Raw genomic sequence first — 21,847 nt, forward strand, 5'->3', positions numbered from 1 at the left:
CTAGATTGCTAACTGTTCATCAATAGAGAAGATTGAAGCAGCCACTTTCCGCCATTTCGGTGGGAATTAGAACCTTATGACGCGAGAATAATATATGTTTATAACAATCACATATATATATAATAATATATACAGATATATATTATATGACACCCCCTGGCTTAAAAAAATGTATTTATTATTTTTTATTGAGACGCATATCTACAAATACAGTTGTAGTAAAATAAGTATTTTTAAACTCGTGGCTAGAATGTTTTTTTCCAAATATGTTTGTGGTCCCTACCATTATGTTGGGCATCACACCCAACAAAATTGATACACGTTTGAATTTGCGCCAATGTGAATGAATTTTTAATTGCAACAGATTATACAAATAAGATAACATTGAGACCGTGTTGGACTTTGTGCTCGATGACAACTGCTTTGTTTTTACCCCTAGTCCATAATATACAAGCCCGGATTAAAACCTCAACAGGGGCCGATATTTTGTTGTGGGCCCCCTACAACTAAAAAAGAATATGTATACATAAATTGTCACTTGAAAAACTATGGGCCCCGGAGACGTGGCCCCCTGCCCCCCCCCCTTAATCCGGCCCTGGTAATATAGTATAATTAACTAACCTAATGCCTATAAGAATTTAATAGTTATAAGATGTCTGCAAATAATTACTAACGCAACGTAGGTCGTAGGATAATTTCCTTACTCCATCCCTATAAAACTTAATAATTTTAACAAGCTACCATGGCTTAAATATATAACAACATTAGCTTAGCAACATTATTCATTGCCCAATGGCCAGTGGCCACCCGCAGGCCACGAACAACCACTTTATTATTAATCATGTGTTTGGCAGTATCGGTGATAATATATTGATACTGATAACTGATAAGGTAATCAAATACAAAATTAACAAAAACAGAAGTACAAAATACAAAGATGAAATGATCAAAATTAATAATTCAAATTATTGTGAAAATGTGTTTTCTTCCTTTCGAAAAATAATAGTGACATCTCTTGCATCTATTACTTGTACTTCTCCGTTAGTTCGGAACGTTCGCTGTGCTATGTAGGTATGGGAATCTATACAAATATACGTTTAGTCAGTTTTACATTGGTAATGGAACAAATATCTTTTTAGGTCAACATTGTGTCCATTTGCAATGGTTAAACCATAAACCGTAATTTAAGAATAGGCTACTTAGTAAAAGATGCAGTATGTTAAATAACATCGGGAAATGCTTGCCATGTTTTGCATAATATTACTGTTGTTTGTTAACATACTCGGGGTAACACGGTCTATCGATGCACCTTGTGACAAGTCTAGAGCTATTCTTTCTCAGGCTAGTGGCACCATTACGCATGGACCTCCAGGAACAAACTACTCAAAAAACACACATTGCGAATGGCTCATAAAAGGTAACAGTAAAAGTGTAGTATTCTTCACAGATACCTGTCAACTAGGTGTTAAAATTACTAATTATTGTTATTTCAACAAAATCACCTTTGTTAACACGTTTTAGTTGTTTATTTGATAATTATAAAATTATTATGCATTATACAATTTTTATAACTTTCATAGATTGTAGAATTCTTTTTGTTTTTTTAAATGTCTCTAAAATGCGTAAAGTAAAAAATGTTGAGTCCACCATAATGTTATAAAGTAATTAAGTTTTTGACATTTTGTTATTTTGAATTTTTAGCAAACAGTACAAATCAATTTATCACATTGGAGTTTAAATCTTTAAGTACAGAATGCTCTTATGATTATGTATTTATTTACGATGGAGATTCATTCAATTCGCCACTTCTGGGAAGTTTTAGTGGAAAAAACCAACCACAGTCAGTCTTGGCCTCATCAGGTTTTGTAAGTAAAACTATAAACTTACTATTTTGAAATAATTTTTCATATTAAAATTGTTAATTCAATTTTGATACACATTTAAAAATATTTAAAACAAACTAATTTCTTTTGTTAATCAATGTTTCAGATGTTAATATTATTATTTAGCGACACCAATTATGCTTTAGAAGGCTTTGAAGCATCCTACTATGTTTCTGATTGTCCCAGAAATTGTTCAAGTCATGGATTTTGTCTTCGCAACTTCTGCGTTTGTGACAACGAATGGGGTGGACCTGACTGTGGTACAGAACTCTGTCCTGATAAATGTGGTGAACCTCACAGAGGAGTATGCAAACAAGGGCGATGTCACTGCCGCCACAGTTATTCAGGAATGGGTTGTACATTGAACAGTACCGATTCAACCGGAAACAGGTAAAATAAAATAATTTATTTTTAAAGTTTTTTTGAAGAATACAAATTCAAATCTATTACTTTTTTTTCAGATGGCATGATTTGTACCAAGGCGGTATACATCCAAGAGTTGCTCATTCCGCAGTATATATTTCTGAGACTGATTCTTTATATGTTTTTGGTGGTTATAATTTAAATAACATTCTTGGTGATCTTGTCGTCTTCCATTTCAACACTTCTATGTGGTATGACCACAACGACAATGTCATAGGTAATCTTATAAAATATTTATCACTTCTGTTGTCGCTCTCAATTAAAGAAAAAAACTTAATTTTATTAATTTTATTACATGCATAGATCCTTTGCATACATCAGTAAATTCAATTGGGTCTGCTACTATAAATACATTGATGACTGCAAAGTTAGGAGAAACCAAAAGTGGGACAAACAAATTAAAATATCTGTCTACCGATAATAAAACTAGTGATGTTGTTGAACAAAAACAAAATAAACCATGGTCAGCTGTATTGCATGATATTTTTGTTTCACTCGCTGACGACTCAACATTTCTTGAACATCAAAATGAGGTAGTTAAGTTCGAATTATTTATTTTATGATAATATGTACTCCTATTCCTAAATTAATGATTCAATTTTATCTTTTCTTATTGTAGAATATTCGATACTCTCCTAATGAATTAAGTTCTCGAGAAAAAGATGAGTACCTAGCAAACGAGATTAAACATAAACGAATTCCTGCCTCTCGTTTTGGCCACGCAGCAACAAAGTTAGTAATACAATTTGTAATTTCTCATAGTTGATAATTTATAAAACAATTCTAATTAATTTCAAGGTATCCTGGAGGATTCCTCATGTATGGTGGAAAACTAAAAAATGGTCTTCTTTCTGGAGAATTATGGTTTTACAACGTACATTCAAAAGTATGGTCTTTGCGAGCACAAAACTCTATCTTGCAACCTCCTGCTCTTACTAGGCACACATTAACCTTTGTAGAACATACAAATAGTGTTTACCTAGTTGGCGGTAGTAACAGTAAAGGTTATTTTTCATCGAAAATATTCACCATAAGCATAAATACAGGTAAATAGATAAATAATGAATATGCAATATTTTATTCAGTAATTGAAATATCTGTAAATAAATGTTAAAGTGTTTTAACCTTTAGTTAAACTAAAGTTAATGTACTATCAAAATACTACAAAAAGTTGAAAATAATCAATAATTGTTATTACATCACGTTGATGACTTTCAGATATAACCGTGTCAATAGTTGTTAGCTGACGTTTCGGATTCTTTGCAGAGTCCATCTTCAGGGCTGTGCTAGTCACGACTGTTCTACTGCCATGGTATATGAGAACTATATGCAAAGAGTCCAAAATGTCGGCTAACAACTATTGATACGGATATATTTGAAAGTCATCCACGTGATATTTCAATCTGTGAGAGCTTCAACACATTCATAAGTTAATACTTTATGTTTTAGATAATGAAAAGGAGCAATGGAAAGAGGTGAAACCGAGAGGTGGTAAAGAATTAAATTACCGAGTAGCAGCACATTCTACAGTTTATGACGTTCGGACACAATCTCTAATAATTTATGGTGGCATTGTAACAAGTACATCATGGTATTCAAAACTTAGTGATTGCATGTTTATTTTTAATATACCATTGAAACATTGGTCTGAAATAAAATTCCCTTTGTCAAATGTTCCAACTGAACGGGCTTTTCATTCAGCTAACATAATGGGTGAGAATCATACCATTTATATTATATGTATCTAGTTACATTAGTTTTGTGTAAAACATAAATAATGGAGCATGCTTAGAAAAAAGTACAAAAAATACTTTGGTTATTACATTTTTATTAACAATATTATATTCAGGAAATTACATTGTTGTTTTTGGCGGTTACACACATCATCATTCTAAAGAAGAAATTTGTTATGACAATGAAATTTATTTATATCATCTTGGCTGTCATACGTGGCTTAGTCGAGATGTGCTTGGTACTACAGTCAAAGGTCGATTGATAATATTTTTGTTAATAAATAGTTTTATGTAACTCAATTTTTTTATTATAGATTTTACACATAAAAAAATAAATGGAGCATTTGGTCATGCAGCAGATGTTCGTAATGGAAACACTCTAATCCTAGTTGGTGGTTATCGAGGAAATATTGTTTCTGATTTGTTAGCATTTGTTTTGCCACCTACATTAGTTCCAACTGGCAATGATTCATACCATTTAGAACTTATGTGTTCAAGGTAATATGACCAAATCGCTATCATTTCCTTTTATTTTTTATAAACTTCATCAAATACCTACTATCTATAATTATACAAATAAAAGATAAATTAAAAATATAATTTGATTTTTTTAAATTAGACATAAAGGTCTTCAAGAATGCACTGCTAACCCTGAATGTGGATGGTGTTCATCTGACGACACCTGTTATGGACGTCACGGCGGAATAAATTGCACAACAAATTTACAAACAACTCGATGCCCTGGTATTTGCCAGGCATTGACTGATTGTCATTCGTGTTTAATCCATGGTGAAAGTAGTCCTAATAACAACAACAATCAATCTACTACTTCAATTGCTCATATTATGCAGTTGGGTCGATGTGTTTGGTGTATTCAAGACGGCCGCTGTCATCATAAAAATGGTAATGTTACATTGTTATGTTACAATGATTAATGAAAAAAAAAAAATTGGAGATCCATATTCTTTAACAAATTTTAACTTGTATTTTTTCTATACAGATAATTATGAAGTATGTGGCCTACATAACAGTATGTATAATAGCGGTGGTGCAGAAGTGGCTAATCCAGATGACTGTAGATCACTTGATAGAAGATTAGGATTGACATTTTTCAAATATCTGCATCCCGCTAATTATTCACACCCAGACCTAGTACGTGATTTATTTATAATTCACTTTCAGTTATAATAATTTCTATAGACCTGTGACCTTCCCATCCTAACTATATCCTAACTGTACTATCTTTTTTAAAAATGTTTTTATTTTTATATAAACAATTGTTTAGGTGTCTATTGTAAATACTAGTGTAATTGATGTTTCATCTCACATACCAATTTTGCGTACTGAAATAGCGATCGGTGGCACAATGGTTGTGCGACTTTCTGGATTTCTACGGTTTCCTCAAATTTGGGATAACCATAAAGACCAATTGCAGTTATGCTCACGATATACAACTACTAGCCTAATTATGACATCTCCTTATATGTATCAACCAGTAAGTGAATTAAAATGTTTTTAAGTGGTCACTGGATTTCAAATCTGCAAATAGTTAAAGCCAATAGCAAAGTGTCATAGGAGACAAAGAGACAATGTCTACCCACTTAAAATACGGACAAATAATATGGTTCTATTATATGCATATAAAATAATTTTTTGCTAATTTTAATGTAAAAATATTTGTAATAGTATTCTTGAAATAGAGTAGTTGTGGACGCCGACTACTGCTCGCGCTGCCGGCCGCAAGGTCTATCCTGATGTAGTATAAAAATAAATGAGACAATTTCAAACTTGTCTCTTCTGCCGGGCACGATATGCAGGGGGTATTGGAAAATGATGGGGGGTTACTATGCGTTATAAGACATGTCTCGCCATTCATATTGTTTCGGTATCAGTTATCAACGTACGCCGCAGTTTTTGACAATCGTTGTGTTGTTAATTGACATTTATGCCATTTAGTTTCTAGTTTTTGAACATTTTTTACAGTATAGATAAAATAAAACAGACAGGGGGTCCAAGGGGGCGCAGTCCCCCTGTCAAGTCACTTAACACAATTTTTATTTAATGTCTCCCCTATCTAAAGACCCACGCCTCGCCACTGGTTAAAGCACTTATTATTTGTCAGGCATACAACCCATAGAAGTTTTGATTAATTAAAAAAAAAACTTTTTTAAAATATTTAACAAAATTGTATTGTTTAAATTTTAGGAAATTAACAAAACACAGAAAACTGACAACTGGCAGTGCTTACCGTTATCATCTTGGTCCACTGATGATCAACCATTTCATGCTCCAGAAAGATATTTATTAGATTTGTCAGCTTACAAGAATGTATCTTTTACTATAAATACTGGTGCTGCTCTCGTGGAACTACAGCATAACAAAGGACACAATAACTCCAAGGTTATTACAAATGTTTTATTATTATTTTATTTGTTTTATTAGAAAAAAAAAATATATATTTATATTATTATTAATGTTTCAAATAGCCCTTTACAATAGAATATTTAGAACCATACCATAGTAGAGATAGTTCAACTTGTGCCGACTACAAAAACTGCCTCATATGTGTTAGCGACGCTAATTGTGCTTGGTGTGATCTAAAATCAGTTTGTACCACAAGAAACCAAACAGATTCTGAATTTTGCCACAATGATAATGACGTTAATGATTGGAAGTATTTAGTCATATCTCCTCAGATGTGCCCAAATTGTTCAAATCATGTTAATTGTTTGGACTGCGTACAAAATGGTTATTGTGAATGGTGGAGCCAAGAAGCTAAATGTGAACGTCGTGGAAGGTGCTTATGTTATAATAATTATGTTTATTTATTTATATAAAATTTACTGACCTAGTTCTAGATGGATTACTTAAAATGTTTATTTACATGGAACTAACTCAACATTTTTTTTTAAAACCAAAAATATGAAGTTATCAATACTTCATGTTAAAGAACAATACATTTTACGTTAATCGAACTATTGTGCAAGACAAAAATAATGCTTTAAAAATTTACAAATTTTATTATAAACAATTGCTTAACAAGTTAAAACGTTTAATAAATTATTTAGGTTGTCTGAAGGTGTAGTCTCCGTAGAATCATGTCCCAGTCAGTGTTCAGAGAGGCGTTCATGTTTTGATTGCTTAGATAATGATCGATGTGTTTGGTGTCGCGCAACAAATGTAAATATATTGCTACAAATATGATGTAAAAAATTAAACTATTTTTAATGAAACCATAATTTAGGAATGTTTTCACTTTGCTGAATACACATCAGAATATCAGTTTGGACGTTGCCGAGAATGGATTGATCGTAGCGTTCACTATACTGAAACAGGACAAATAGAAGTTGAAAAACCTATATCTACATGTACGTCATGTGAAAAAAATACCAATTGCTCTGACTGTTTACAAACTTTAGGCTGTGGCTGGTGTTACGATGACAATAATCCAATTCAGGGAGTTTGTACTGAAGGAGATTTCAGTAACCCATTAATAGGTAAATTCTTTTTTTTTTTTTTGTAGAGTTGTTTTTTTTTAAGTTAATAAATAACATTTAACTGAATGAAATTTTTTATAGAGAAGTGTTCTTATGTAATGAGTAACAGTACATACGAAGAAGACAGTAGTTGGGCATACGCACAATGCCCTGATGTTGATGAATGTGGACTTGGACTACATGACTGTCACAAAGAAGCAAAATGTACTAATACTCAAGGATCATATAGCTGTCAATGTAAAAGAGGTTTTATTGGGGACGGAAAACATTCTTGTACTAAAACGTAAGACCTTAAAACTAAAAATGTTACATTAGTTTTTATGGGCAAAAATTTACAGCTGCTACCATAAATGTGTGAACGGTTATTGCATTGGCGCTCCAGAGTATACTTGTAAATGCGATCTCGGGTGGACTGGGCCTGACTGTGCAATTAACTGCGGTTGTAATAATCATTCCACGTGCTATAAACAGCCTGGGATATGTGATCAGTGTCAAGATTGGACCACAGGATTGTTCTGCGAACACTGCAAGTAAGTATGGAAGCAGAGCAAAATTTATGTTATCAACATTTTAGGGCCATTTATTTATTATTATTATTATTTATTTTAGGGCTGGAAGCTATGGTAATGCTACTTCAGTTGAAGGATGTCATAAATGTGACTGTAATGAACACGGAGACGAACAACTTGGAATTTGTGATTCTATAACTGGGAAATGTTATTGTAAACATTATACTGAAGGGGACAATTGTCAAACTTGTAAAAAAGGATTTTTCGGAGATCCAAAGTAGGTTTTTAACATGAAATGCCAATTTAATTTGAACCACAATCCAGTACTTGTTAAATTATTAAATTCTATTTGACATTTATTCTTTTATATATTTAAGCTTTGATGCGGAGCCAAGACAGTTAGGTTTCACAATAATATGATTTTAGTTTTTGTTTTTATTTATCTATACCCCCACTAATTTTTCAACCACTAGATCAATTGCTTCGTGTAAAAGTCTATCAGTTAGAAATTGTTTATCCTAGGTACATTATTGGGACAAAAATTTAAAAAGTTTACTCCATAATTGTATAATTGAGAAAATATTCACATTTTCAACTTAAAAATTATAGTACTTTAGTGTTTTGGTTATTATAATAATAAAGTTAAAACAATTAATTAAATTAGAAATGAAAATGGAATCTATTTACACTTAATAAGTTACAAATAAACTACTAAATTATTTACATGTGAGATACACTTCGTGCACTGTACTAAATTCACGATAGAACGAATGAGTAAATTGACGAATGGCGCGGTATCGGTACACACCGGTGTATCTAGAATTATCTAGATAATGCTCCTGTCCGATATATGGAATGTTCTCGGACCTTCGCACGTATGTGTTTTATATTGCCTATCCGTCACGAAATTTCCAAAACATTTCATATGGGTCACTACAGAACGCTATATATTTTTAAAAAAAACCAAAATCTTCCAAATTTTAATGGTGTGTTCTTTAAATAAAATACCACTAGTATCAAGAAATATCATTAACTCATTCCCTTTAAATAGAAAAAACTTATTTTTAGTTTCGCTTTTTACTTAAGATCTTAAAGTCTGAAAATTAGACTGTTGGTAAACCTAGAGTGGCTTACAACATAAACGATTTTTTCAAAAAATCTTAATCAATGTATTTATATAAAAGAAAAACCGAAAAAACTAAAACCACTATTACAAATAATTTTTTTTTTTTTTTAAATTGTATGTATTACATTGTTATAGTTTTCGCTTTACTTTATTAGTATTTTTGTATGTTTTTTACAATTTTAATCATTTTTTCAGTTGAATAGTTAACATTTTTAAATAGATTAAAATGTTTTCTTTAGTTAAAATGTTAATGACATTTTACAAAAGTTACATTTTAATTTTTATATTTAATCATTTTTACCATCTCCAGTTTTGCATTGAATCATTTACTTGATAGTGATTTTATTACTTTCAGTTATAAAATTCCTGATGCTATAATATGCTCACTTCGTCTTAATACGTTTCATCCTTTCTATACACTGACCCCACATTACTGACTATTTTATCTTTAAACATTCTGTATAAAACAGGCATCAATATTACTGATTGACAATGACAAAAAAATCAAATTATCAAAAAATGAAAATCATATTTTTTTATAGAAATGGAAATGTTTGTTATTACCAATGTATGGCCAGAGGTATTTTATCGGGAATGGGACCTCAAGGATTTGGTTCTAAATCTGTGGAAGTCAGCGCTTGGGAAACACGACTAGAAGGTCCGCCATCAAAAGAATGCCTATGGATTATAGATCCAGAAAATATGCAAAATAATTCGACTGCCATGTAAATATATTAATATATTTTGAATGTTAATAGTTATTACAATTTAATAGAAACTCACTCGTATACATTTTTAGTGGCTCCTATGTAATTCAATTGACAATAGATAGTGACATAAATGTCCCATGTGGCATGAACAGTGTGTACGTTTATGATGGACTTCCTAATTTTGTTTCCATGTCAAGAACACATCCAGCCCACTCTCTTGGCGTGTTTTGTACTAGAGATTCACAATATCCTTTAACCATTGAAGGCATAACTGGTAAGAAGACTATAGTGTTACTGATAACTTTTATGTTAAATTTTACTATTTACACAAACTGTTAAATGTTAATCTAGGTGTTATGACGGTTTACTACAAACAGTCTGAACCAACTGAAGGATTTAATGCCACATATGTGGTGTTTAGTTGTCCAGAAAACTGTCCTTCAAATCGTGTTTGCATTGAAAACCGTTGCGCATGCCATGAAGGAAGTACTGGTGTTTTCTGTCAAGATTTGATCTGCCCAAATAATTGCAATCATGACAAAGGACATGGAATGTGTGATCATGTGAGAAGCCACTAAATAAAATACAATAATTAATTAAATTGGTTTAAATTACTTTTTTTTTATTTATAATTTTTGTTATAATGAATATTATGTATTTCTCTTTTAGGAGTACGGTCGATGTATCTGCGAGAGCAACTATGAAGGAGAAGATTGTTCGATATTAGTACCAGTGACTAATTATTTGCGACAACCTCTTATATTTACAGATCTGTTTAATTCTGCTCACGTATCGGAGAACCTGGACCATTTGCGCCAAACATTACCTCGTTTTGGCCATTCAGTTGTTGCGACCAGACGAGGTCAGCTGTGGCTGTTTGGAGGTTATTCATTGTCACATGGTCCTCTTAATGATATCCGTTTGTTCGATTCTAAAAATAATTCTTGGATGCAGGTAATTGAAACGTTAACAAACAATTTTGTCTAAAAAATATTTTATTGTCCTATGTTATATGTGCTGTAGGTCACTGTGGATGGTACTAATGATGCCCATATGCCTAATGGTAGATATTTTCATGCTGCCGAAATTGTGCATTCTAGAAGAGAAATATTCGTTTTTGGCGGACTTACACAAATTCAAACCACTTTTGGCAGGTCAATAAAATATTCAATGAAGATTTTATTTGATTTCTGGAAATTCAGTTTGAAAGATCAGCGATGGATCAGAATACAAGTAAATAATTTTAGAACGTTTGAATCGATTAAATACAATTTATATTTTATCCAAACTATAAATAATAACAGGTATTATTATTATAAGAATAAAGACATTCTAGTTAAATTATGTTAAAATATTTACAATTGTATAAACTAAACCTAAAATTTTTAAGAAGTCGTTTTGTAATTAAAATATTTGTCATGCATTAAGATTATAATTTATTAAACTATTTTAGACAAATAATGATCCACCCCCTCTGGCTGGACATACATTAACATTAAGATCAGTTGGGGACAAGGAAAGCCTTATATTAATAGGAGGATTTAGTCCTGATTACGGTTTCCTTGAAGATGTTTGGGAGTACGACCTTCAGTTAGAATCTTGGAAACAGTGTAAAATGAGAGGCTATGGACCAGCTGGTATGGATAATATTTGAAATAATAATAAATCTTTAGTATTTGATTTAGTAATCAATCATAATAATATAAAACACATCATTTTTTAAAGGAATTTATGGACATAGTGCGGTTTATCATGGACCAACTGATAGCTTATATGTATTTGGTGGTTACATATACTCTGTCAACCAAACTGTAATGACCGATAAATTATTTGTATTTAACTATGAACAACAAGTATGGTCAGTTTTGCCTAATTTTAAGGATTATAACCCTCCAAAAAATAGTTTGGTGAGTATATTTTTAAATCAGTGTAATATCTACAAGATATAAACTAGGTATTCAATTAACAACCTAAAACTAAAAAATTCATACATGGCGTACAAAAAAATGTGTTAAGAGGAATTAATAACTGTTGCATTTAATAAATATGTATATGATTAGTTTTGTTGATCATTATATAAAAGTTAATCCATCGTAGTCATTCAATATATCTTATGGTTTTAGCCAAGAGGACGATTTTTACATTCTGCTGTAACTACAGATGAATATATGTTTGTTTTCGGAGGCCGTACAGATCCACCCAGTACAAATGACACTCTTATAGCATACTCGTATGCGTGTAATCAATGGATACGCTTGCTAACACCAGGTAAAACCCAGTTTACTATTATTCATTATGAAAGTTTTTAAATTATCAGTTGTGATTTTCGGATTTTTCTAAATGGCTTAGATATATACATAATCGGTTTACCTCCACCTCTGACCCACGCTCACGCCATGACATTGGATATTGACACAAATTCAATGTATATTCTCGGGGGATTTGCCGGCGATATTCAATCACGTGTCACACGAATACAATTACCTTACGACTTATGTAATCTTTGGTCAGGAAAACGAGACAAATGCAGGTAATAATAATATGATTCCATTTTTAACAATTAAAATATTACAAATACAAATTACTCGACAAGTAGTTAAAATAGTTAAAAATATACAATATTATTTGAATATTTTAACAACATTTTGTGGCCAATGTTTGTAAAACATGAAATATTTGTCCAAAAAATGATTACAAAATATTAAAAACTGTTTTTAAAATATTGACATTTCGTTTTCTACTGGGATCATACTCGTTAAACGATTTTAAATAAAAACTATGAATTTAAATTAAAAATATGTTATAATTAAATAGTTCTTTTAAACTACATAATAATTTTTGTCTACATTACGAATAAAATTATTTATAACAATTTTCATTAATTGATTTCTTATTAGCTATTTAATTATTAGAATTTTGATTGTTAGCACTTAGCTGCTTGTGAGTTCACACTCTGTCAAAATCTTTAAGGCCGTGTTGTTAACAGTTGTTGGTCTCTTTATATAATTAGATATACAATTATTTTTTGTTGTTTAGATCATTCATTGGATGTTCGTTTTGCGAATTGATTGGAACAAATGTCAGTTACTGTTTTACTCATCTCGGTCCTGGTTACAACCCTTGCGTTTCGTCCAATGGTTCATCACGAACAAATAACGGTGTGGTTTGTAATGCAAATTGGATATGGAGCCGTGCATGTGAGCAATATACCTCTTGTACTGATTGTTTAGCTACTTGGCCAAACAGTTATTTAGAAAAAACAAACGTATGTATAATCAAATAATAGGTATATCCGTCTTGAATAAAGTTAATTATCATCATTTTTTTAGGTGTGTACGTGGTGTGGAAATTGTGGTGTGAAAGGAAAATGTGTCAAAGATCCTTTGGGTTGTGATAATCAATGTAATACAGTGACAAAAGTAGAAATGTGCCCTAATATTCAGTGTATGGCAACAGACTGTGAAAAGTGCCATCAACAAGACAATTGTTTGTGGTCTCGGTAAATATATGTTTACAAAAGTGTCAAATCACTGTGTGGATTATTGATTTATTTAATGTTTTCAGAAAAATAGGTAAATCTGAGTTTGGTACGCTTTTAACTGGAGAATCGTTATACGACTGGAGCTGTAACAGTCAAGATCTCAACCAACGATCAAATATAAAAATAAAAAATTCATCAATATGCCCAGATCGTTGTTCTGCCCACAAATCTTGTGAAACCTGTTTATCTTCTCAAGTAAAACAATTTGTTTCTAAGTCAATACATTGCATAATTAATTGTGATTATTTTGGCAGGGTGGCGAAGGAGGATGGCACGAGTGTCGATGGTCAATAACATTAAACGAATGCGTATCTCCGAGCTATCAACCATTGTATTGTGCTGGTGGAGTGTGTGGTCTTGTCTTGGGTGGTGGTAACGTTGATCGTTGTCCCCAGCCTTGTTCCAGTTACACTCAGTGTTCAACTTGTCTGCGCCATACACATTGTGGCTGGTGTGCGTTAAGTCAATCCAACATAACAGGACTGGTGCGTTTCAGTTATTTGTTTAAATTGTACCAATAATAAAATCAAATAACACTTTTTTATAATTTATAATAGGGAATATGCACAGAAGGCTACATGTCCAGTCCAGCTTCAGGACCTAATCATTCGTGTCAAGAATTACTTAATCAAATGCATAATGAACCTGCCATGGCCCCTTATCGGAGTTTAGAATTTCAAGATTTTGATATTCGTGTAGATGATAGACTGTCAACTTCCACGGATGTAGTGTTGTTGGATCTCGATACAAATCCAAATGGTTCAGTAGCGTGGTATTATATATCGTGTCCACCCGAGAATGAGTGTGAAAACGGCCATCATAGTTGTGACAAAGAAAGTGAAGAATGTGTGGATCAGGCCGAAGGGTTTCGTTGTGTTTGTGGCAAAGGTTATCAATCGGATATCAACTCTCAGTGTGTACCAATATGTTCTCAAGGTATTATTGATTATAATAAATAAATAAATAAAACAATTTGCTAATCTCAATTTTTCTCTATTTAAATGTAGGTTGTGTAAGAGGCGAATGTGTAAAACCAGATGTCTGCCAGTGTGGCTTTGGTTATGTCGGTTCTAATTGTACTATACAGTGTGAATGCAATGGACATTCCAACTGTGCTGGTCCTGACCGTCTCACTGAATGTTTGAGCTGCCAAAACAACACCCAAGGACCACAATGCCAACGATGTAAACCGTTGTACGTAGGAAATCCAATTGATCATGGCCAATGTGTACCGTGTTCAGAATATTGTAATGGACACTCTCGAGTTTGTGTAGAAAAAATTGAATCGGATCCATTTGATTCAATGGGTTATATTAACAATCAGAACAACGGTTTAATACAAAATGATGGGCCACTAGCTGATGCATATTGTATTAACTGCATGGATAACACAACAGGTCCTAGGTGTTCAGGTTGTCTGCTGGGTCATTTTAGAGGATCGTCTGATGAACGAGATCCGTGTAGGTAAGTAAAAACAATTCAGTATTATATTTCACGTAAATTGGTCAGTATTAAAAGTAAAGGATATTTTTTAATTGAAATTCTTATTCCTAAGTTTAAATGGGTTTTTTATATTGCATTTATTTTAGACCTTGTGAATGTCACGGACATGGAAGCACTTGTGATCCAGTTACCGGTGAAAAGTGTGATTGTCAAAACAATACCGAAAGTGATACTAACTGTCAATCCAGTGGAGTAGCACATCATCGAACGATTAAAAACAATGTGCAATTATGCTGGATGCATCAGTGTTCCAAGTGTAAAGACTCATACATGGGAACACCAACAGATGGCCATCAATGCTATAAGCAGATGAACGTAGACTTCCGATTTTGTCTTGATGCAAAACTGCTCGAAGAATGCAAAATGAAACCTAATCCTCTTTACCCTGGGCAAACGGTATTTTTATTTTCATTTTTATTTTATTATTTAGTTGTATAAATGTATCACCAAATCAGTACTTATTTTATATTAATTGCTAATAGCTTATAATATAATATAAATTGGTTTTAGTCATTCTTTGTTGTCCAACCTCGGTTTATGAATGTTGACATACGAATTACTGTTGATATAACACAAGGAGCTGTTGATTTTTTCTTGACATCACATGAAGATATATTTATAATTACTAAAAATACAAGTTTACATAAAAATGTTTTTGACTTTGACCCAAGGTAATAGAATATTTCATATGTTACAATGTAGATTTCTATAGTAATTTTTAAAGACTTGTTTCTTAATTATCGTAACTAATAAATAATCAAATGTTTTTAGATTTGAATGGTTAAGTGAAATGGAAACTTTCGAAAGAATTAATGAAGAAGGATATAACTCATCAAAAAATTCAAAACATTTATTTACATATCAAGAACATAAAACTAAAGGCCTATCCACATACGTAACAATGAAAAAGAGCATTTCATTGTTGATTGTTAAAAACGTTAACAACAGGTAAATATAATTGTTTTTTTCCATGTGGTTTCACATGATTAATTGATTTTTCTTTCGTCAGGTTAATCATTACACTTCCACATGACAAGCACGATTTATCATCTACCAGATATTATATAGCCTTGTTAGCTATCTCGTCGCTCCCAGTGCAAGCGGCTCATGTTGTGCCCGTCCCGACGTATGGAACAGTATTTTTTAGACAAGACCAACTTCATATTGATCTCTTTGTATTTTTTTCGGTATTTTTCTCGTGTTTCTTTTTGTTCCTTGCCGTTTGCGTTGTCGGATGGAAAGCTAAACAGGTAAAATATGTCTACCCTATTGTTTTTAGTAAATATGTTTACATTGTTTGTTCATATCATTTTACAATTTACACTAATCAACATTTACTCATTACAGGCAGCCGATTTGCGAAGAGCTCGCAGGCAACAAGTTGTGGAAATGTTGCACATGGCTAAAAGACCATTTGCCTTTGTAGCTGTTCTTTTTAACGCAGCCCAACAACCAGACGCCAGTCAGTCGACCAGATTAGGTGATATCAGACCTTTGGCCATTGAGCCTACAAGTAATTCCAATGCAGCGGTAACTACTTTGCTGATTAAACTACCGGATCGGGGACAATCGGCTGGTACCAGATTAGCGCTCGGCTCTACACTTGTACTGAATATGCTTAATCAGAGAGGATATTATTCATCAAACGCAAATAGACATAATAGCGGTGGTCCAAGACATAGAAGGAACGCCCAACAGTGATCGACTATTGTTATGATAAGAGTATTAAATCTATTATAAGACTTTATCAGTATTATTTAATTTTATTTAACTGAACCAAATGTGGAGCATAACGATTGTGTCATTGATTATTTAACAACACTTAATTTTCTAATCAAGTCGATCAAAATAACTTAATATTAAGATGTTTTATCAATAACAAAAACGATAATAAAGTGATTTGTACTTAGCATATTGATTATAACGTCAGTGAATTACTACTCGAGCACAAAGTTGGTGCTGATCAACGACCAAATGTATTTATTTATTATAATATTGACTTTTCAAATTTTATTAATTTGCAATAGTTTTTGTTTTGTGATAATTTAGTTTAAATTTAACAACTGTTACCACTCGCCTATCACCTTCCCCATATTAATATGACTTATAGTGTACTTAATCCTATTATATGTTAAAAATTATAATTTAAATAACTTTTTTCTCAAAAGCTTTATTTTGAAATTAAAATTTTCATTTAAAACTAAATCTCTTGTCCTCGGGAGCCAAAATGAATCTGAATAACTTCTCAATAAGAATATATAACATATTTTAAATATATACTTATAAGTATATATTATATACTTACATATTATTAAAATTATTATTCTTTTTCTTTTTTTATTGATCTCTCTTTGTAGTGGGTTTAATAGTATAAAATTGTTGTCTATAAAGAATCTAAATTGTATGTAACTAGTTCGATATAAAATAATAGTTGATATTTTATCTTATGTCGAGTGTGTCATAAACATACTCATTTCTTAATAATTTTAAATCATTCCTAAACAATATTAAATAACAAGGAACTACATATTCATTTAAGACAATATATTTATTATTTTATATGATTAGATTTTTTTCAAACGAATCCCCCAAAGATTAATTATGATTTTATTTGTGATAGTTATTTCTAAAAGACAATAGATTAATTTATTTGACTTTTAAGACAATCTATCTTAAGTGTATATTTTATTTTGATTAGTATAAAATAATCATATGTAGTCATGTATATTTCAATAGTGTATGACCTATGTTTTTCTATACTGGCAAATAAGATTATTGTATGAGAATATAAAATAAGTAAAATACAAAATACTCATTCAGAATTAGTAATATTTGACATATACAATATAAGGGTCATCAAAAATTACCTCAAATGTATTAATAATAAAATCACAGTTTTGTAGTACAACGTGTAAATATGTAAAAATTATGTACTTATGACATCCTATTTAATTTTGTCACAGAATCTATTATTTTTTAGCTATAAATAGGCTTATATAGGTTTAAAATAATTTTTAAACATTGTACTTAGTAGTAGCTTTACGTATAAGTCAAATTGTATTAAACAATTTTTTTGTCACTATGTATAGTTTTTTCTAATGCTATTTGAAAACGCTTACTTAACACAATATAAATTGTATAATATCATCTCATTATTCTGCTTAGTAATTATTTTAAATATTATACTTCATATTCAAATTTATGTTTGGTTTTCTCCTACTTCTATAATTTTAAAAGGCATTTAACTAGTACGTAAGTTTAATTTTCTTTAGTAATATTGATTAAAAGTTTTGTTTACAATTTTTTTAACAGTAAAAAGTATTTGATGTTGTATTCAAATGTTTTTTTTTTTTTGTTTGTGTTTTAATAAAATCCGTTTTGTTAATTAGTTATGTTTTTTTTTTAAATTATTATTTTTTTTTGTAGTATTATATTATTTTGGGTCTAACAACGCTAATAGTTATAATGTGAAATACCTAAGTATGATAAAAATTTCAGAATTTTAAAACTGGTCGAAATCGATTTTTCATCAAAAATACCTATATTTTAGGGGTAAATATGAGTAATAATTATTTCAAAAAAATTATATTGGTCTTATATTAGACCAAAAGAAGTTTATAAAAAAAGTTTCGAAAAATGTTGAGGAGGTCAGGTCGATGGCCGCGTTTGATTCAGAATGCCCAGTATATATATATACTTTTGATCCTCAAAAAGTCGATTTTCAAATATTAGACTCAACGCCCTCTAAAAAGTTTCAGAGTACAATAAAAATAAGATTTCAAAAAAAATATATGTAATATTTACATTCTTCTGATAACTTTAATGTACCAAAAACACCTATTTTTCACTAGCAATTTTGACAGGTGTGAACTTTTGGGTAAGTTGTACGTGTTCTGCAGACTGTAAGCTATAAAAACAATCAAAACTTCAGCTCAAATTAAGGAGTAGGAGAGAAGTTATGCATTGATTTATGCATAAGTGTCGATCCTATGTAAATCCCATTTAAACTTCAACCCTTGTGGGGTACGGGCTAAAATTAAAGTTTTTTTTAATATTTTTTTCGTTTACAAAAAATTATTATTTTTTATTAAATAAGTAACTACAAAATGAATTACTTATTAATTAAAATGCTTTACCAACATAATATTACCATATGTTTAGATGGCATTTTTTATGAAACCGGGCGCTTATGGTTTTTTTCGTAGAGTTTAAAATCAAATTTAAAACTGAACGAGTATAAGCCAACAATATATTTAAATTAAATAATTCGATGTACACAGGCTATGAATTAATAATTATTTATAATTTCTTTGTGATGAAATTTAAATTTAAAACACATACTTTATACTATTACATTGATTCAATTAAAGCGTCAGTGCAAATATAAAATTAAAAAAATATGTAATAATGTCCGCGGTCAACACCAGACGGCCGTTAGGTTAGATAAGAATCGAATGGTTCAATTGTAGTTCTAAAAGTAGGAAACCAAACTTTTATTTATTAAGAAAACCACAATAAACCTAAAAACACATATTGAAGTATTGCATTGATAAGGATGGTGAATTTTTTCCCAATTTCAAAAGTTTAGATAAAGCGTTTTTCTTGAGTTTTGTTCTATTGTAGTCTTTAACCGAGTTACTGTAAAATTCTATTTCGCCATTGGTGTATGGTTTATATACCCATAGAACTTAAAAGGTATGAGATTATATACCTAATAAGAGATTTTCTTGTAAGTTGTAATAAACCCGGCTAGCCCTAATGCCGGGCGAAAGACCAAAGTAGTTGTATGATTTTTGACAATCTGTTAACGTTGTTTGATGGTATTTTGATTTATATATTATTTTATAACAGGGTAGGTTGTGTACTTTTTTGATTTCAATATTAGGTCATATCTATTTGTATATATTAAATCATTGACGGAAATGAGCGGAACAGATGAAAATTTAACGAGTCTTTGGACATAGTTATGAAAAAAATCCCGTCGTCAAAGTCAACAATATCTGCTGGCCAATAATAACCTGGCGAATTTGTTGACCAGTAGGTACTACGTCTAGCGGTTTAGTTATTTGTTAGCAATCGACTGACTGAAGTTCACCTGTGAGGCCACGACAATCCGCAACAAAACGCCAACGCCGTTTACAAGTTTGTTTGTACTTAGCGGTTTTTCGTTTTGACCTATCACTTTCAAAGAGTCCGAGCCGTCGACCCGAAGAAAAAACGCCTTCCATTAACCAATAAAATGTACAAGTGCGCTATCGTATCCGTGCTGGCCGCCGTCGCCGTGTTAATCACTTTCGCTCCCGGTAAGTATATAATAATCAAATATCCAGCAACAGTCATGAAGTATAAATCGCGATAACAATCCGCACATTTATTCGCACAGTCAGTGACGGGTTGACCTGCTACAAGTGTAGCTGGACAGAACCGGATTGCGCAGACGACAAGATAACAGACGCGACGCCCACCGAGGAGTGCGGCAAAAATCCCTCAAACGACACTACTACTGTTGCACCCGGCCCAGATGTAACAACAGTAGCACCAGGATCTTTGAGGCACAAGAGATGGACCGTAGCTCACACAGCGACCAATTTGAAACGGGCGGTGCTCGAAGATAAAACTTACTTTTGCTTCAAAGTGACCGTCGACAGTGAGTTCATACACAATATATTATAGACCTAATACTGGCTTCACTTTACACCGTTATATGCTGTACGCAGAGTCCGTGGAGCGCGGATGCAAGGAAACGGACAGTAAAGACGATTGCGTGGACAAGGTCAAGTATCCGGACGCCAAGGGGGAAGGCTGCACGACATGCACCACGGACAAGTGCAACGGCAAGAGCGGAGTGGCTGCAGTCGCCCCGGCCGCCGGACTGGCCCTCATGTTTGCGATGACTGCCTTCAAAACCGCCTACCAGCTTTGAAGTTAATTTACCGAAGAATAAATAGCATTGTCCGAAATTGGAAAACGTTCTATAATATGATACTATAAATATATATCTTACATACGTAACGCCGTGTACGCATTATTCATTACTTAATTGTAATTAACACAAACCTACAACACGAAGCGAACCAGCCCGGGACATACGACATACGGGCTCGGCCTCAAAACTATAACCAGCCACAGAAAGTCCCCTAAAATAACAATTTTACAGGATAGCAAAGGGTAAAAACATATTTACGGTTTCCATAACGTTTAAGCAATTATAATTTGTTGGTGGTGGCACACAGTGTATCAAACAAACATTATTCTTAGACTGTGATTTATGCTATTATATTAGACTAACGATGACTTTTTAAACTGTATTAACGATATCTTATCGGGCCAATAAGTTCAAAAAGTTAACCCCGTCTCTTTCAAAATCGAGAAGAACACCCAACAAAATTTATATATTTTTCAACTTAAAATTGCAGCGTTCTATATATATATATTTTTTAATATTTCAATTAGTTCTACGTTGTCTATTAGACCAGCCTAACACGCTACCGCCCTGGCTGAGAGGGAGCGACAAAAACTACCGGTGTTTGTCCCTTCTTAAAAAATTAGTCCAAGGATAAAAAAAAAATGTCCATGCGGCGCAAGTAAAATTTTGTGAGACCGCCCATCGCGAGGAACCGATCTTTTGTTAATATCAATTTATTTTTTGAATAAATTATGTCGGGCTGGGAGGGAAAGCAAAGCAAAAGCGCCCTATCTCAGTCTGGACGATATCGTGATAAAATAAAAAACAACACTACCGCCCCAAATTCTAGACCCAATTGTACTAAATCTAAAAGCGCTGTTAGACAGTGCACATCTTTAAACAATTGACAGGTACGCATTGATATACCCAAGGTCGCGGTAGGCTTTAGCACAAATTGTTCTTATTTAGATATTAATCGTTAAATCGGTAGATAAGATGACATCCAAATTATATAAA

The 21,847-nt window shown here is 32.0% G+C and overlaps 1 protein-coding gene across 2 annotated transcripts; it reads left to right on the forward strand.

The window, feature by feature from the left end:
• Positions 1-917: 917 nt before the first annotated feature.
• LOC126837259 (multiple epidermal growth factor-like domains protein 8) lies at positions 918-17,196 on the forward strand. Of its 2 annotated transcripts, none has more exons than XM_050571098.1 (41): positions 918-1,071; positions 1,140-1,417; positions 1,702-1,865; positions 1,990-2,273; positions 2,345-2,523; positions 2,610-2,839; positions 2,926-3,038; positions 3,105-3,352; positions 3,756-4,019; positions 4,156-4,293; positions 4,354-4,537; positions 4,659-4,942; positions 5,040-5,191; positions 5,325-5,534; positions 6,245-6,439; positions 6,526-6,836; positions 7,108-7,219; positions 7,284-7,536; positions 7,618-7,819; positions 7,875-8,066; positions 8,146-8,322; positions 9,714-9,896; positions 9,971-10,155; positions 10,233-10,444; positions 10,551-10,835; positions 10,905-11,114; positions 11,335-11,518; positions 11,607-11,788; positions 12,005-12,149; positions 12,231-12,411; positions 12,918-13,146; positions 13,211-13,380; positions 13,446-13,617; positions 13,677-13,907; positions 13,980-14,358; positions 14,430-14,886; positions 15,012-15,321; positions 15,436-15,596; positions 15,697-15,873; positions 15,935-16,175; positions 16,273-17,196. In XM_050571098.1, the coding sequence occupies exons 2-41, from the start codon at positions 1,237-1,239 to the stop codon at positions 16,624-16,626; spliced, it is 8,721 nt and encodes a 2,906-aa protein (XP_050427055.1). In that variant the 5' UTR covers positions 918-1,071; positions 1,140-1,236; the 3' UTR covers positions 16,627-17,196. The 2 variants fall into 2 exon arrangements, with proteins under 2 accessions (XP_050427055.1, XP_050427056.1); XM_050571099.1 differs by having other exon boundaries at positions 918-1,067.
• Positions 17,197-21,847: the final 4,651 nt, after the last annotated feature.

Source organism: Adelges cooleyi, unplaced genomic scaffold (genome assembly GCF_023614345.1).
Source record: "Adelges cooleyi isolate 19-005CV unplaced genomic scaffold, UGA_ACOO_1.1 ACOO_flye_CR_arks_rails_tigmint_CR_PRNA_247, whole genome shotgun sequence".
Classification (NCBI taxonomy): Eukaryota; Metazoa; Arthropoda; class Insecta; order Hemiptera; family Adelgidae; genus Adelges; species Adelges cooleyi.